We start from the raw sequence: 19,146 nt of genomic DNA, 5'->3' as shown, positions 1-19,146 counted from the left end.
CTATAGAAGGGTATATCAGTTAAATTATATTACGGTCAAGGATGATATGCGCTACCTGGTACTGCGGTCAAGGCTATGAGCTGTCAAGTACTACGGTGAAGGAGTAAAATCTGCCGTACTATAATCATCAAGTTATGTCTAATCAGTTAAAGAACAAGATTTCAAGTTCATGTTAAGTCTCAGATCAAGTTCATGTTAAGTCAAGTCTCAGATCAAGTTCGTGTTAAGTCAAGTCTCAGTTTAAGTCCAGTTCAATTTAAGCAAGTCAATTTCAATTTACGCTTTAGTTTAAGTTATGTCTGTTATGTTATGTTGTATGTCAAGTTATGGTTCGATTACTTATAACTTTGATTATGCATTCATGTTTTTACTGCTATTCATGCATCATTAATTTGTGTTGATATTTTCAGTTAACTTGCTGAGATTTGTAATCAAATCTCACTATGGTAGTCCCAACTACCATTCCTCCCAAATGGTAGATCTTGTTACAGGATCCGAAGGAGAATCGAGATTCGACTAACTAGACATGGTCAATTGAGCGATGATGCATCGTCAATGTTAATATAATAGTTAACTTAAATTACTACTTGTACTATGGAGTTACAACTCTAGCTGTAACACCCAGCTCCTTCCTTCTTACGTATGCTTCTTCCTTCTTATGTATGCTTCTCTCTTTCTGACGTACATTCCTTCATTCTTCCATCGTCAATGTGAATTTTCTGCCCTTCTATCTAGCGACTGCGAGCCTCGTTAGGCGTGCCGAACCTCGAAGGCATGTTTCAAAAGATATTATGTGACTTCTAGGGCACATCCATTGTTTTAAATGTGCTAGAAATATTTATAAGGAGTATTTTCAGTGTTATTGAATTAAGTTTGATTTTAAATACGACAATTATAATATTCTTGAAGAGCTCCAAAACTATTATAATTGTCGGAAATCATTTTAAAATCATTAATAAAATGATTTCAATTATTTTAGATATTATGAGATTTAAATTATTTTGAATGCTTTAATTAATTAAATGGTTTTATTCTTTAAATATGTTAAGCAAGACTTTATCATTTTATTAATGATGAAGGAATATTATTTTATAAACTAAAGTTAGCTTAAATAATATTCTATCTTTATTACCTTTAATACTTTTAATTAAGTTAATGTTTTATACATTTTCAAATCAGTGTTTTAATCCCCATCGTTAGATCGTTGCGTAAATTTCCAGAAGAAGGGACTGGGTTAAATACCCAGACCCCCTCTCTTTCTTCCTCACTTTTCCCTTAGCTCTCTCTCTCTTCCCTCTCCCTCAAGCGTATGCAGTACGCTGCACGACTCCACCTCCATGCCAAATGCTCCACCCCTCAGCCCGGCGCCGCCGTGCGTCGGCATACCTCACCGCCGTGAGTCAGCATACCTCACCGCCTCCACCACTAGCTCCACATCCCTTCGGCGAGCTCACCCATCCCGGTATCTCTCTCCCACTCTCTGTCCTCTCTTGGCCGTGCACGCGGTATCATGCCCCCTTGGTCGTAAATCCTCCCGTTAACCACCTCCGCGGTGGCTCATCTCCGCATCATCCCTCCTCATTTACCCCGGGCAATTACTCACATTCTGGTGTAGGATGGGTTCTTGCCATTCAGCATCCCATGGCCATGACCGCCTCCACCTAGAGCCCTCCCTCCCCCTTCCCCTCCACCTCCGTGGGGCCTATGGCCTCCCTCCACCGCATGGGCCTCTCCTCTTACTCAAGCACGGATTCTCCTCCCTCCACCATCGTACGCTGCCACCGATGGCTTGTGAGCACCATCTCCATCTTCCTCCAGCCACCACCGACCCATCCCAACCGCCCATAGTCCTGATCTGCCACCCATGCACGGACACTCTCTCTCACTCTCACGGGCTTTTTTCCATCACACACACGGCCATCCCTCCCTCCACCATCTTGGACCGCCGTGCCACCACCACCGAGCCTCCATGGCTCCACCAGCATTCCCCTTAGTCCAACCCTAAGCCCGAACCACCACTTTATGTGGTGGGTAGCCACTGCATGTGATGGACAGCCACTGCGCGTGGCTGACCGTCACTGTACACGACTAGATCCGTCATGTTACGCTTCTTGCCACCATCACAAGACCACCACGAGCCCTTCCAAGACCACAGCTAGCTATCCAAACACCCAAACAATCACCATACGCAGTATAGCCGCCCCATACGTTCCTTTCAATGGTGACGATTAACGAGCAATTCAGGGGTTATCCTGTCGATGGTATCACCCTCTATCCCTTGTTATTATGTTATTAGTTGACTAGGTTGTGGACTGTGCTGTTGGTACTTGTGGAGTTGTGATATTGTGATGTGCTGTGTAATGAAGTGTTGGGCGTAGTTGGGAAGTGCGCTATGTAGTTTTGTAGAGTGTGTTGTAATAGTGGCGTGTCGTGTGTGGAATGGGAAGAGTACATGCCGAGTATACTCTGTGTAGCGTAACATGTGTGAAGGGAGTACACGTGGAGTGTACTCCATATGGTGGAGTGATGCACCATATGGTGGGTGTGCCATAATGGTGATGTGGCGTGGTGTGTATGAGTGGAGTAATGCAGAATGTACTCCATATGGCGGAGTGATGCACCATGTGGCGGGTATGCCATAATGGTGATGTGGCATAGTGTGTGTGAAGGGAGTACACGTGGAGTGTACTCCATGTGATGGAGTGATGCACCATATGGCGGGTATGCCATAATGGTGATGGGTCGTAGCGTGTGAAAATGGAGTATACGTGGAGTGTACTCCACGAGGCAGCAACACTCTGTGTGGCATGTTGCAAAGATAATGATGGTTGTGTGATTGATGGGCGTGGAACGTGATGAGTAGTGTCGGGAACTGTGGAATAGTGTCTCGAAGTAGTTATGGCTTAGCCTATAGTTTGAGGTGACAAGTGTCACTGTGATGGACTTATGGCTGGGAGTATGCGTGAAGTAGCAGAACAAGTATAAGAGTGCGCAGTGGAAGCATGACTGGGGAATGTCATGAAGTGACATGACTATTGACAATCGTGATTGTGATGGGTGAAGTAGTGGAACAAGTGTAAGAGTACGCAGCGGAGGCATGACTGGGCAATGTCACGTAGTGACGTGGTTATTGGCAGTCATGCTTATAATGGGTGAAGAGTTAGTATAGGAATGGCACAGCAGAACGTGACGGGAGTACGTGAGGAACCGTATTCACGATGAGTTAGGAGTTGATGTAACATGATGTTAGGTGACGCGACAAGGTCACGGTGTAGCTTGGGAGTAGTCTCGAGTTATATGACATGACATAAGACGTAGTTGTGAACGGAGTCTTGTCGCGTTAAGTGTTGGGATGAACTGTCAAAAGGGACGGGTAGCATGAAGAGTCATGCTAGCTGGGTTAAGAGAAGGTTGGTATCAGAGTATGGTGCTTGTTTATACAAGCATGTGATCAATGTGTTATATATTGATCTTAGGTGATGAAGGGGTAAGGTACATGCGTAATCTGGTGAGACATGTGCCGGACAGATTCACCATATGTAATGGGTAATCTGTCCTAAGCATAGTTGCACGGTGCTTAAGCCTCAGAGTTGGCTTAGAGCCGTGTGGCTTGTATGGATGGGAATGAGGATTAGTATGAGCTAAGATGCATGAAGATAGTGACGGGTGTACTGTCTAAGGATGGGATGTGTGACTTAGTCGGTTTGAGTCATGCGTCGGAACATGGTTAATGAGAAGAGTAAGACGAAAGTCCTAGTGTCTTAACCCTAAGGTGAATCATGGGTTCACGTTAGTGGATGAGCACTCAAGTCAAGACCTTGAGTTGGAAGATGTGTTGACCGTAATGGGTCCCCGAAGGTCTTGTCATAGTAAGGGACATGAAAGAGCACGAGATAGAAGGAGATTGCTCTAAGTGAAGTGTAGCTCTGTTTATAGTTTAAGTTGTTTATGCATTAGATAAAGAATGATGTTAAGGTTATGTGTATGCATGTAGGTTGCCATCTGATATGCACATGAATGGACTGCATGGTAGGCAAGTAGCATGGAGTCCAGGTAAGTATTATGTTCAAACTCTTCTAGAGTTTTTCTAAAATACAAGAAAAATAAAATGAAAATGATTTTCCTTTACGAAAACGACACAAAAGACGTTTTACGAAAGAAAATGTAAGTGTTCAAAGGTACACGTATGTATGGCCCCTCCTTGGCAACCCATTTTTACGCACCTAAAGTATTAATATTATACATGTGATTGGATGACTATACGCTGTATCTAATGTATGTTTTTTTTTAAGAAAATCCATGAACTTATGAAAATGCATGAAAGACATGAAAATGGATGCTTTTATGGATCCTACGAACCGATGCTTTCATGTGCGCCATGAGGTGACGCTTATGGATGCCATAAAAGATGACATTTAAGGTGATGCTTATGGATGTCATGAAAGCTGATGTTTAAGCTCATGTATGTTCTTAAATGACGTTTTCTATGAACGAACTGTTAAATGAAGGATAAAGCGTAAATGAACTGAAAAACGAAAGACAATTTTTGAGCTTATGCCCCAAACGATGTTTTTTTCTTATGAAATGATGTTTTCTCATGAAAAGGAATGTTTTCTCAAGAAATGACTCTTAAATGAAAGAAAAGAAAAGAATGCAAGCTCCAGCTCTTTAGAGCTGACATGAATGAATGAATGAAAAGCAAAGAAAGACATGAAAGCATGAAATGTATGAAGATACGTAACGGCCACATGAATGAATGGAAAGGGTATCAATGAATGGGCAGATTGCAATGCCGGGTAAGTAGTACTGGTAGTGCATCCAGTGCTGCCCCCTGACTGAAAAGGGAATCCTAACCCGTGGCCACGGGCGGAGTCCGGTTCCAAAGGAAGACTGCTAACCCCAACACAATGGGCGTAACAATGTGTACTAGCCTATAAAAGTGATAAGAATGAATGGATGACTGCATAAACGCATGAACGCATGAAAGCATGAAAGCACGAACTCTTGAAGAAATGAAGGCACTGATGGGAGAAACGTTTACGAAAAGAAAGCCTCTATTTAAAGAAAACCCCGTCCAGTGATGTTTTCCAAAAGAACGCATGTATGCACGTATGCATGTACGTATAGTATGTATGAATGAAAACCTATGTTCTTATATTTTAATTGTATTAAGTACTGCTTACGAGTTATCGACTCATTTTAATTTTTATGCATGCCCCTTCCACCCTCACAGGGACGAAATGAAAAGCACGTGTCAGGATGGACACGACCCATAGGGAAGAGCACATAAGTCTAGGCATGAGTTTTAAATGTACGAGAGGCCTTTTTATTTCAAGATTAATGTTTTATGCTATAAACCTCTTTTATTCTAAAAACACACTTTATTTTATAACGTAGAGTCTTGCACCCTGGGTATGCAAGTAAAAAGTTTTAAATCGAACGGTAATTCCCGTCGTCCTTTCTAAAAACATTTTATAAAAAGTTCCATCACAAGGACGGGCATTACACTAGTACTCTTTTGATCATAACCATTTTGGACTATCGTTATGATCTCAATTGTTTAGTATGTCATTTTGTATGAAGTATGTTTTAAGTATTTGAGATATTTTCAGTTTGGTGCATATTATTGCTAAAGAAAAAAAAATTTATCTGCTACGAATATTGCATCATGTTAGATGCATGTTAGGCATATTGTATCTTTAATTGTCATGAACGGGGGCATGTAACCTTGTGTTGCATGTCTCAACACTTCAGATGTCCATTTGATCCCAAGCGGAAATCTGAGGGTGTCACAGTTTTAAAGCTCTATATAAAACATCAAATACTCGAAGAAATCCGAGACGACTATTCTTTTCGTGTCCAAAGTACAATACAAAGGTAGACACTTTTAATACACGATCTTCAACATTGATGTATTAATTTTTTTTTTATAAGTAATCATTTTATTCAAAGAAATAGGCATAACCCGAAGTACACAGGACGTATACAAAGGAAACACCTACAACTTCCAAAAACGAAAATAAACTAACACTAGAAAACTGAAACAAATGTAGAAAATTATCCTCCATTACAAAAGCTTTAACCCAAGAACTCAAAGTACTCAAGAACAAATCTCTAAGCTCTCCCAATGAGTGTTCTTTATCTTTGAAGTATCTCTCATTTCTTCCAAGCCAAATGCACCACATAAGACAAAGAGGAATCATCTTCCAAACTTTCGCTGCCTTCTTACAGCCCTTCAAACCCTTCCACCCTACCAACAGATCCACCACATCTCTAGGCATTACCCAATGTAATCCTGTCCAACTCAAGACCTCATTCCACAAGATTATTGTCACTTCGCAGTGAAGAAAAAGGTGATTTACTAATTCTCCGACCCTTTTACACATAACACACCAATCAACAATAAACAAACCTCTCCTTTCAAGATTATCAGTAGTCAATACTTTACCCAAAGATGCCGCCAACAGAAAAAAGCTACCTTAGAGGGAACTTTCACTTTCCAAATACTTTTCTAAGGAAAAACACAACTACTAAGAGCATTGGCAATGACCTTGCCATTGTCAAGTCCAAATTTTGGCTAGAACTTCAAGTTTTCTTTATAGCATTAACCTTTGGCTATATCAAACTAAACTGGTTGCACTTTATATATACTAAACAATCACTGATCTAGTATAAACTTATCCAGCCCACACCAACAAGGAGCAAGGAGGAAGGAGCAAGGAGAATATCTCCTAGTTTCAACATACAAGTCCAGAATATTACTAAAGAATTAAACTTTAGTTGGATCTCATAAAATGGAAAACTTCACAGTGTCAGTATACAATAAAACCTGCTAGGAAGAGCATCACAAGCATGTTGTATGCATCCAAATAAACCTCTTGATGTGGATGGCTTGCCAAATCGAACATAAGGTGCTAACAAACCAACCAAAGCAATATCTACAACCACACCAACGAAAAGATCTGCAGCAATCAACTCAAACTCTGACAAAAAATCCCTCCCTCTTTTCTAAACCTTCGCAAATGTTGCACAACAGGAATCTATGACTATCTGCATAACACCAGATCAACAATAAGAGTTTCTTCATTACATTAACACGATAAACTTGAAAACAACTCCAAGACCCTAAAATATGCACTTATTCAATCTGACTGCTTACGGTCTTAAACACCAATCAAGCACTAGTATGCACATGCCACAAAAACAGAATCAGACCACAGAACTACTTGAGATGACACACCAACTGACTGATTAATGTTCTAATGTGGGTTAATGCATAAACAATTTTACAAACTATAAACAATTCTACAATTGTCTACAATTTACAATTTTACAAACTATAATGCGTAAACCATCTGGATTCAATCTACATATTGTTTCTTCCATTCAATCAACAAATCTTTATCATAGAGCCTCAAAACATATCAAGATCCCAATCTTTCTTTAATCGCACATGCACCTGCAAATCCAAATACCGCTCAAGAAGCCGTTGCCGAATTCCAGTCGTCTTGGCGGCCTCCAACATATCTGAAGGAAGCTCAACCCCTCGAGCCTTCGTCTCCTTCATCACCTCCTCAAACTTCAATATAGGCCCGAACTCCTTCTCCTCATCGTTATCGCCACCACTGCGGCCGTCTTCTCCAAAAACAGAAAAAAAATAAAACAAAATATGGGAATGCCAAGAAAACTTCAATGGAGAGAGTTGAGAAGATAAAGCCCTAGATGTTTCTACTAATTAAAATTTCCTAACTTTCCATTCCATCTCTATTTTCCTCCACCTTTTACGCATCCAAACAGATCACTTTCCTCCACTTTCTCAGGAAAATTTGTTGTTATCCAGTAACCTTAGCAGAGTAAAGAGGCCACAGATCAATTTCTCAATGCCCCTCTGTTTTTATTTTGTAACCCAGCAAATGATAATAACAAGAAGAACCCAAACTGAGAGAGAGTGTCGCATTCTTCAAAATCATACCCATTTCATTATCAAAATACTCAATAAAAAGCTTACCCAAATAAAACTTCGGTAGTGGAAAAACCCAAACCAAGAGAGAGTGTTGCCTTCTTGAGCCAAACCGAGAGAGAGAAAGAGAGGAAATCGCACAACCGTGGAAGATCGACCCAGGAATGGAGAGACAATCGATCTTGGAAGAGAGAAAAAGAAGAGAAGAGGGAGAGGAGTTTCAGACAAAAGGGAAACAGAGAGAAGAAGAGAAGAGTTTCAGAAAAAAGAAAATTGAGAGAAGAGTTTCTGAAGAAAAGAAAATACGAGGGAAAGAGAGAGGGGTGGTTGAGCGAAACAATAAAATAAACATTTGATCTTTCAACAGTCGCTCGCCAACAATGATGAGGGAGGTGAATTCACTGTAGTTGAAAGTTAGGAAAATATGGCTTTGGCTAGTTTAATGTAGTGATTTTAACTCAATAAAGTCTAAAATTTAGACTTGGATTTGGCTAGGCCATTGCTAATGCTCTGAGGCTTGACAAAATTCTGTAATAAGTTGAGGCAGAAAACTTAGCATTTCTAGCAAGAATTCACACCATGCTATCCTCTCTTTCAAGCACCAACATTGAACTATAGAGATTAACTAGCATAATCTTAACTTTATCCACTTCCCAGTCATTAATGTCCCTTGTAAAAATGATATTCCATTCAACCTTGTTGTTACTATTGCAGTAAGAATCATAAATAGTTGCATTATGATCCCTAGCAATTCTGAAAAGGGTAGGAAATTTTAGCTTGAGAGCAGTATCCCCACACCACAGATCGTGCCAAAAGAGAATCCTCTTTCCATCTCCTACCTTCAATCTCAAATTATTGGAGAAGGAATCCCATCATTTTCTAATAAATTTCTACAAACTAACCCCATAAGCTCCACTAGCTCATTAGTACACCAACCTCCCCACAAACTTCCATATTTCACTTCTATCACATTTTTCCAAAGGGCTTTACTCTCCAATTGATATCTCTAAAACCATTTCCCAAGTAAAGCTCTATTAAAAACCCTTAAATCTTTAATCTCCAAACCACCACGATCCAGTGGTTGACAAACCTTCTTCCAACTAACCAAGTGAAATGTCTTATCCTCTCCATTGCCTCCCCCATAAGAAATTTCAAAATAAACTCCCAATCCTCTTTTCAACTCTTGCCGAAAGAGGAAAAAAGAGAGAGGATATAGGTGGACAGGTTGGACAAAGTGCTCTTTATAAGAGTTAGTCTTCCCCCCTTAGACAAGTAGATCCTCTTCCAACCCCGCTAACCTCTTTTCAATTTTTTCAATCACCCTCACCCATATGTTGACAACTTTAAAAGAGACTCCCAAAGGAAGCCCAAGATACCTCAAAGGCATAGAAGAAATTCTGAACCCCAGTAAATTAGCCAAGTTTGATAAATTGTGAACATTACACACAAGAACAATTTCAGACTTCGATAAATTAACTCTTAACCTCGAAGCAGCTTCAAAACACAATAAAAGTGCTCTTAAAGCACGAATATTATTCGAATCAGGCTCACTAAAAATCAAGGTGTCATAAGCAAATAACAAATGAGAGATCTTTAAACTATTCCTACTCTCATTACCCACCACAAAACTAGACAAAAAATTACCCTCCACAGCCTTCTCAATCATTCTACTCAAAGCGTTCATAATCATAACAAAAAGAAAGGGAAAAATGGGATCGCCTTGCCTCAAACCGTGAGAACTACAAAAGAAACCAGTCGGTTCTCCATTCACCAAAATAGAAGATTTTGAAGTCGAAACACAATGCCTAATCCACGAGCACCATTTAACAACAAAACCAAATCTCCTCAATAAATAATCAAGAAAATCCCAGCTTTCTCCACCTTCAATCTACTCTCCAAACATTCACTAGCAATTAAAACAGAACCTAAAATCTGCCTACCCCTCGCAAAAGCATTTTGAGATGGTGAAATTATCCTCTCCATCACTCTACTCAAACGATTTGCCAGCACCTTAGAGATAATTTTATAAATTCCATTCACCAAACTAATAGGCCTAAAGTCCCTAATCTCCACAGCCCCTGCTTTCTTTGGAATAAGAGTAATGAAAGTAGCTTTCAAGCTCTTCTCAAACCTCATATATGAGTGAAACTCGGCAAACACCTTCATGATATCATCTCTAACAACATCCCAACAATCTTGAAAAAATGCCAAAGTGAACCCATCATGACCCGAAGCCTTATCCTTGTCCATACGTTTTACCACATCTAGAATTTCTTCTTCTTCAAACTCTATTTCCAACCACTTAGTATCCAACTGCTCTATAGAGTCAAAAGCAAGGCTGTCTAGTTTTGGTCTCCAAGAAAACTTTTCTGAAAACAACTGCTCATAAAAATTCACAATGTGGGCCTTAACATCTTCTTGATCCGTAATCAACCTGTCCCCGTCATGAAAGACCTCAATCACATTATATCTTCTATGAGAGTTTTCCATTTGATGAAAAAATTTGGAACACCTATCCCCCTCCTTCAGCCACAACACTCTCGATTTTTGCCTCCATGAAATCTCTTCTATTAAGGCTAAATTTTCCAATTCAGAAACCACCCCTAATTTCTTGATTCTATCCTCTTTCGATAACGAACCTTGCACTTCCTTCTCTTCCAAAGATTGCATTTCCTCCATAAGCCGCTTCCTCTTGGTATCCAACAAACCAAACTCCTTTTTATTCCATCTCATCAAATCTATCTTAAGCAATTTCAACTTTTAAGACAAAACAAAACTAGGAGTGCTAGAGACATTATGGGAACACCACCAACCTCTAACCTTTTTTCCAAAACCTTCAACCTTTAACCACATATTCTCAAGTTTAAAATAACTTCTTCTACTCACAATTCCTCCGCAATCCAACATAATGGGAAAGTGATCGGAACATAGTCTTGACAAAACTTTTTGCTTCAAACCAAAAAAGTGTGCTTCCCAAGAAGACGAGACTAGAAACCTATCCAACCTAGAAGAAGATCTGCCATTAGACCAAGACTACTCTCCTGCCACCAAAGGCAAATATATCAGATTTAAATAAAAAATTAAATCTGAAAAAGAAGCCATAGCACTTGAAAAATAAGAATCCCCCGACCTCTCATTAGGAAACCGAGTAAGATTAAAATCCCTCCAAAACACCAAGGTAAATTCCACCAACTATAAACACACGACATTTCATCCCATAAATGAATCCTCCTTCTATCCACATTTGGGCCGTAGACCCCATCAAATGCCCACTCAAACCTATCCCCAAGATTCTTAAAATGACATGCCACCAAAAATTTCCCAACAAAGTGTTCCACCAACTCCACCACCCTCCTATTCCACAAAATTATGATACCACTCAAGGCCCCATTAGAGACCAGCTTTACCTAGCCTACACTATAACAATTTCACAAACTCTGAACAATGGCTTGATTTATAGATTTCAACTTGGTTTCTTGAAGGCAGATAATATCGACCATCCATTGACGCAACTAATATTTCAACCTTAAATGCTTCCTATAATCATTTAAACCCCGAACATTCCAAGAAATGATTTTGGGCTTCATGAAAAACTAGCAACAACCCCTTCCTTACCTTTTTCCCTCCTATCACACAGTTCACCACCGCAGAACACTCCACCAGAATGGCCCCCGTTGGTTCTCACCTCACCGAAGACCTTGATTGAGGTGGTGGTCTAGACTCCTGAACATGGGAAGCCACCGTAGGTGAAGGGCGAAGCCCAACCCCTTTCTGCCGATAAACTACCTCAGTCTCTGTGGACTTACCATTTGGGCCTCTAATTGGCCCAACAAACTTGCTCTTAGAAGGCTTATAAGCCTTAGGCCCACACTTCACAGGACCCAAGTCCATCAAGAGACCCAAATCTACAGAAATAATAAAGAGCCAATTTTATTTTTCCAACTCATTAATTTCGGCTGTATGTGCCAGAGAGACCCCTCGACTTCCCCCACTTTTCTCCACATCTCAGAACTCCAACCGTCACCCTCTACTGAAGAGATCCTACGACTGTTCATCTCCTTCAAGACCTCCTTCTTGTTTCTTTCTGAAGATTCAACTAAATCACTCCTACTTTTCATACGAACATCAACAACTGCAGATTTCTTAGCATCAACTAAGTAAGGAGTTTCTTTGGAACTTTTCTCCCTCTTCTCTCCAAAAGAATCTCTGTTTTCTTGAACTAAAATAGAAGGTCTAGACCCAACAATCTCACGTGCCTTGTTCACAAAACTAGACCAGCCACTACCATATCTCCCTTCAAGAACTACAATAATTCCTTTCCCCTTACCCTCACCCAGCTCAATCACTTTAACAAATCTTCCAAAAGAATTATGAGAGAGTTGGATTAGAAAGACTTTATTACCCTCCCTTCTGGTCTGAAAAAAAGAGTTTTTACCCAAAAAACTTAGACAATCCTCAACCACCTTAACCATCCAAACCACTGCATCACCACTAAGGAAGAGAACCTTAATATATTTCTTGCACTTTTCAACAATACTATAAATATTACCCCCTTCCTTCTAAACACTAAAGATTTAGCTTCCACAAAACCTGCACTCCAACGAATACCACCTCCAACCACACAACTCGTGAATCAAAATGAACTAACAACAAAAAGTAGAAGAAGAAAAGAAGAGAAATAACGATGAAAAGAGGTAAAGAAATTTAACGATTATTCCTAGCGAGAAGCGCCGGAAATATGAAGAGAGAAAACATGAAAGAGAGATTATTCAATTGTCTAAAAAAAGCAAGGTTGCCCTTCCTTGCATATAATTTTCTAGCACTCCCCACATACATTGATGTATTAATGTTTTGACATCAAACATACTTGTTTATTTGAGTATAATTTCAATTTCAAATGTATATTTATACATACGAATAATGTTGGAGTTTATTAAAACGTTAATGGATTTATGTGAGAACGTAATTTTTTAAAATTATATTTATATTGTTTAGATGAATTACGTTTGGACATAATGAGAGACATGTAAACCTACCTGATCTATTATGCGCACATAATTTATTCTAGTGCAAACGATATGCACTATTGTGAGAATGTATGTGTTTAATGTTCGAATGTATGATCGTGGTTTGAAATTTAAAAATTTAAATATCCAAATATGTTGTAAGACCAAAAGAAGGAACATAGTATTGGAAGGAAATTAAAATAAAAAATTTATAGATGAACAAAATACATAAACAAAAAAATATATTAATTGATATTGTTAATTACATTAAAGAGCAAAACATAAAAAAGACATAACCATATATATAAAAAAGCCAAAAATTAGTCGGTACAACTCAGTAGTTGTTGCTTAAATAAGCATGAAATTCATTCCCCAATGTATTGATTTTATTGTTTAGGATATCTAAACGACGGCCAATTGTGGATATCTTGTTCTCTAACAATGCCCAGAGAGGCCCAACCTGTGCATCAAATTATTGGCCAATGTGTGCATTAATCTCGATCTAATAGCATCGTATCGACCCAAGCAAGGCATGCGTCCCCCGTAGTGCCAACTAGCAGCTCTCCACTAGGTCTCCGGCTATAGGGAGCAACACCAGCCTCAATCTGGGTCAGTGGCACAAGATTTGGTGTAGGTCTTACCTCATGCCGAGCATGCACCTTCACTTGTTTAAGGATAGTTGCACCTTTGGGATGTCATGTCGAACGAGTTTTTCTACTCGGCCAACCACTCCTCAGCTTGGGGCACTATTTGTCGATGCAGCAGCAACTGAGTAATGATCACCCCATATAAAAGGTTATCAGTGGAGATGACCTTGTCATCATGGATTCTCGCAAAAATCTCCTTCTCAACTTAATTTTTTATTATGAGCACAAAAAGCGTCTCTAACTACCTAGCTTAAGGGATGCTTGGGGAATGAGATGAGATAATAATTTTGTAAATAGTAGTAAGATGGCTTGTGACTAGTAGTGAGATAGTTTGCGTTAAATATTTAAGTTCTGCTACATACAGTCACTTTTGTGTACTCTTTGCATACTCCATTGATGTGATTGGCCAAAATAGTTATTTTATATTAAAAAGATGGCACAGCCAATCATATTAATGGGAGTACGCAAAAGTGACTGCACATAGAGTTTTTGTAAATATTTATTGGTTTTTGAGAAATGAGAGGGAAAAAATTGAATAAAATTTATTATAAAGTTAAAATATTATTAGAATATAAATTTTTAATATAATTTTTGTATTGAGATTTGAAAAAGTTGAATTGTTTTTTATTTTTCTTTTAGAAGTTTGAAAAAATTGTAATGATTAGTTTGAAATTGGTTATATTTGAATGATATTTGGAAAGAAAATATAATAAAATGAGATGAGATAAAATGAGATACGATAAGATGAAAATAAATATTTCCAAACGTACCCTGTTTCTCCTTATCTTATATATATTCTTATGGGAGGGAAGCCATGTATCTTCCTCCCTCTGGTCCCACCTTCCCTGGTTTATAGGATCTGCATTTTTATTGTATTTTTATTTTCATGCCTTCAATCAAGCAAAAGAGTGGCCGTGGGATCTATCGAATGTGATATCTAAATTAACCTACCAAAGCAACCGGTCTGCCTTTATGGATCGAGCATCGCGCAAATCAAAACAAAGTATATTTTAGACCATTGAATTAACTTCCCTTGTAGCGGCCCTTTCCTTATATATATATATATATATATATATATATATATATATATATATATATATTAGGGCTTCCTTAGTTATATTTGATCAGCCAAGGAAACCCAGAAACGTAGCATTCATTTTTCTCTATTTTTTTATTTGGTTTCTAAAAATAATTGTAAAGGAGTTTTTGTTGGGCCTCACTACATCCCTTTTCCCAATATTAATAATATATACACGAGTTGCTTGAAAAAGAAAAAGAATCGGTTACATTGAAAAGATATAGATCAAGCAACATCTTCACAACGAAGGAAAGTACCGATGTAAGAATGACTCATCGGTTTCTAAGAGTTCGTCAATAAGGGAGAAAGTATGGCCTGTAAAACGCTTGCTTGATCGTGGGGTTGAAATTATGCAGCGCAAACTAACCTTTATGAGTCAGCCATCCATTCTTAACTCAAAGCTAATGCTTACTTTTCATAAGAAGGAACCCTCTCTTTCATAAGAAGGAACCCTCTCTCTTTTCTAGTTCTACAACGCATGCATGCATGAATCTGTTTCCCTCATGATGGAGCACTACTATAAAATCTGAAAATGGGTTGGCATGCAGTACGTAGGAAAGAACTGAAGTAAATTAGAAGAGGCCGTTTTAATTAATTTCCATGGACAAGTTGAAGTTTGCTCGGAATGGTTCCAGACTGCCTCCTGGTTTCCGGTTCCAGCCGACAGACGAAGAGCTGGTCTTCCATTACTTAAAAAGCAAGGTCTTCTCATGCCCCTTGCCTGCCTCAATCATTCCTGATCACATCAAAGTCTGGGAGTACGATCCTTGGGATTTGCCTGGTAGTTCTTCTTCACAAACCCAACTGCGCTTATATATATGCTCTCTCTCTCTCTCTCTCTCTCTCTCTCTCTCTCTCTCTATATATATATATATATATATATATATTAATATCAGTTTTGATAATCTTTAATCTCTCAGCTATTACTGCTGTTGATTCATAAGCATGCATGCATTTAAGTTCAAACGTACAAACCCGTTAAGCACCAATAAAAAGCATTTTAGAAATGATAATTCACTTAACTGCATTCATTCGTAAGCTTGCCTGGAGCCTACCTCTCACTGCGCGCGGCCTCCTGGAGTACATCTATAATTCTAGCAGCGAAAGCATCGCGACTGTGATAAACACAAGCTGAGTCCCTTTTGTCTTAAAAGGAACTCAGTAACTTCGAAACAAACCCAGTCAAGAAATCTCAAGAATAAGAGATAAAAATATCAAGAATAACAACAAGAAGAAGTAAATCAATAAGAAATATTAAAAGAATAAAGAATAAGAAATACAAACAGAGATTACGTGGTTCGGCCCTAATGGCCTACATCCACGGCAGGAACAGCCTCAGATCAAATCATTTTTTATTGAGCAATCTTCAAAAGCCAATATATATACACATATCAAGCTAATACTGATCCAAATACAAGCCTCAACACAGCTTTCATTTTCTCCCTCAGTAAAACCCTAGCTTATCTCTCTTATGTACAAAACTCTCTCTGTCTCACTCGAAAACGGCAGAAACAAGTTGCTCAAAGTGTAAAAATCCCATAACCCTAACACGGCTAAGAGGCATATATATATATGTACTCAAGAGATGGCAGCACGTGTCTTTGATCAAGCGGCTGTTATACCAAGAGTCAGAAGGCCAAAGGTTGCTCACTTGTGAAGCACATGTTCTCGCCTCTGCATATCAATATAAGTGCCACTGCTTATCACCAAGTGTTCCACCCTTTAATATGCTGCATATACACGGTGTTAGAGTAATACAGAGAGATAGGAAAAATAATTGACACAATATTCGCAACGACAGTAGCTGATCATTTTCTACATTGACCTGGCCAACTTAGTCGTAGCAGTAGCAGTGCATGCAGCACCATTTCCCCTTTCTTCCTTCTTCTTTTTCATAAACTTTAATTGGTTGCTTTAGCTGATCATTTTCTTAATTGCTAAAATAAAAGTGGCACACCAACATGCATGCACGATAATTTTAACTTTACTGATCAGTATAATATATATATATATATATATATATTATATATATAATATGCATACGTAGGTGGTACTTTGGAGCAAGAGATGTACTTTTTCAGCCACAAGGAAGCAAAGTATCAAAACTCGAACCGAACCAAGAGAACAACTAACTCTGGTTATTGGAAGGCAACCGGCTCCGACAAAAAAATCATGTCTTCTAAAAGGGATAGTGTAATGGGGATGAAAAAGACACTGGTTTTCTACAGAGGGAAGCCTTCCCAAGGATTTAAAAGTGATTGGATTATGCATGAATACCGTCTTGTCGATGCAGGAACTACAGCTTGCATTCTATCACATGAAGAGCAGCTACAATATGACAACTCAATTACCCAAGTGAGTAATAATATTACTTCTAATTCGTACCAATAATTAATATATAGCTGCATGCAGTACTTACAATATTCTGATCTCTCGTCACGTACGTACGTACGTACATACATGTTTGTGGCGCATGCCAAACTAATAAAATTGGGTTTAATTTCATGCAGAATCCTAATAATTTAGATCAAGTGGAAAATTGGGTTCTCTGTCGTATATTTTCGAAGAAAGGAATTGGTATGGAAATCAATGACGCGGTTATTAATGAGGCCACATCGGACGACAAAGTCGAGAATTTCGGTACTACTGTTTCTTCAAGTACTACTGATCATTTAGGTACCCAAACTACTGTTTCTTCAAGTTCTTCGTCATCTTCGAGATCCCAGTAGTATCATGACTCGTGACTCGCTGATCACCAGGAATTGATCTCTAAATATTCAAGTGTGAGAGTAGATTTATCATGCAGAAGACAGTGCACTATTTTTCACTAATCTTGATTTGTCAATGCTATATAATATATATATATATATATTAATTAATTACAAAAAGTATATTTTATTGAAGAAAAAAAAATCCATAAAATCTAGTACTTAATTTCAAGGGCCGGCATCAATTAGGGTGAATATCAAGGCGGGTGGCGGTTGCCTTCACTGTCTGCCCTTGATATTCTCAAGCCGACATCACTTAGAGTACTGAATATCAAGGGTAGCAGAAACTAAAGCATAGGAGGCGAAGAGAGCTCAAACCGTTTCGTCAACTCCTACACATGCCGACATATAAATATATTAATGCTCAGCTTTATGGCAAAGGTTCCAAACTTTATCCAAGCTGTACCTGTCCAATCGAAATTCCACGCATTTCATCTAAAATAACCAGCGTGCTCCAAAAGATCCGAAACCATCCCCAACAAAAATAATGCACCTATAACTTTCAACCCTACAAGCTAGACTTGAATGCCGATCACCTCATTTCTAACTAGTATTTGTTATAGCGGCAACCAAAATCAATGTGATCAATCACTGCCACAGTCCGCTAGAATCACAACTGAAGTCTTGACTCAGATATAATCCTACTCCAAACTAAGTTGATAACATTCTACACCATCAAATAATTAAAGATATTATTTCCAATAGTTTGCTATACCTATATATATCTTTAGATCCGATAATAAGCATTTGTAAAAAAATCTGCATTGTCTATATCCAAGTCTAAAAATAATAGTGCTTATGGCCTGCATAATTTATAACCTAAGATTCAATCAAACGTAGGTATTAAAATCTACATAATCAATAACCTCAAGCTTAATCAAAATCACGTATCAAAGTCTCTGGTTTCTACAACTTTTAATCTGATAAACCATAGTTTGCAAAATCTAAATCCACTAATCTTATAAAAATAGTTCACCTCAAGTCCGCAGAATGTATAACCTTAAATATCAAATGAATTATTTATTAAAATCTACATAATCCAAACCTCAAACCTTATCGAGATCACTTCTTAAAGTCTGTGGAATCTAAAACAATAAATCTCATAAATGCCATTTATCAAGGTCTGCAAAATCTACAACCTCAATCGACCAACTCATATACTAAAATCTAATACCTTAACTCTCATCAAAATCAATCGTAAAGTCTGCAAAATCCAAAACTTTATATTCCCAAAATCTCATTTCATTAAGCCTGCAGAATTTGAAACCTCAACTCTCATCAAAATCATTTTTATCTCAGGATTGGCTTTGAAACAACTTGATATTAGTAATGCCTTCTTGCATGGAGACCTTCAAGAAAGAGTTTTTCTCACTCAACCCCTAGTTTTGAAGATCTTGCTCGCTCCAACCAAGTTTGTCTACTCCATAAAGCTTTGTATGGCTTGAAACAAGCCCCTCGGGCCTGGTACTTGAAATTCAACATCTATATTCATAAAGTGGGGTTTAGCAAGTGTCCGTATGAAACTTATATTTTCTTTCGAATACAAGGGTTTGACTTTCTTCTATTGCTCATCTACGTGGATGATATAATACTCACTGGCAACTCCACTTTTGCTATTCAAAGATTTATTTCTCATTTATCTACTGTCTTCCATATGAAAGACCTTGGAGACTTACATTATTTTCTT

At 38.4% G+C, this 19,146-nt stretch overlaps 1 protein-coding gene across 1 annotated transcript; it reads left to right on the top strand.

Annotated features, from left to right (window-relative positions):
* Positions 1 to 15,170: 15,170 nt before the first annotated feature.
* On the top strand, positions 15,171 to 17,528 carry LOC108986358 (NAC domain-containing protein 83-like). Its single transcript, XM_018958950.1, has 3 exons — positions 15,171 to 15,472; positions 16,739 to 17,046; positions 17,202 to 17,528. Exons 1-3 carry the CDS (start codon positions 15,292 to 15,294, stop codon positions 17,418 to 17,420), a joined length of 708 nt encoding a protein of 235 aa, XP_018814495.1. The 5' UTR covers positions 15,171 to 15,291; the 3' UTR covers positions 17,421 to 17,528.
* Positions 17,529 to 19,146: the final 1,618 nt, after the last annotated feature.

Source organism: Juglans regia, chromosome 9, assembly GCF_001411555.2.
Source record: "Juglans regia cultivar Chandler chromosome 9, Walnut 2.0, whole genome shotgun sequence".
NCBI lineage: Eukaryota > Viridiplantae > Streptophyta > Magnoliopsida > Fagales > Juglandaceae > Juglans > Juglans regia.
The sequence above is the reverse complement of the archived record's forward strand: the minus strand, read 5'-3'. Positions and strand labels throughout refer to the sequence as shown.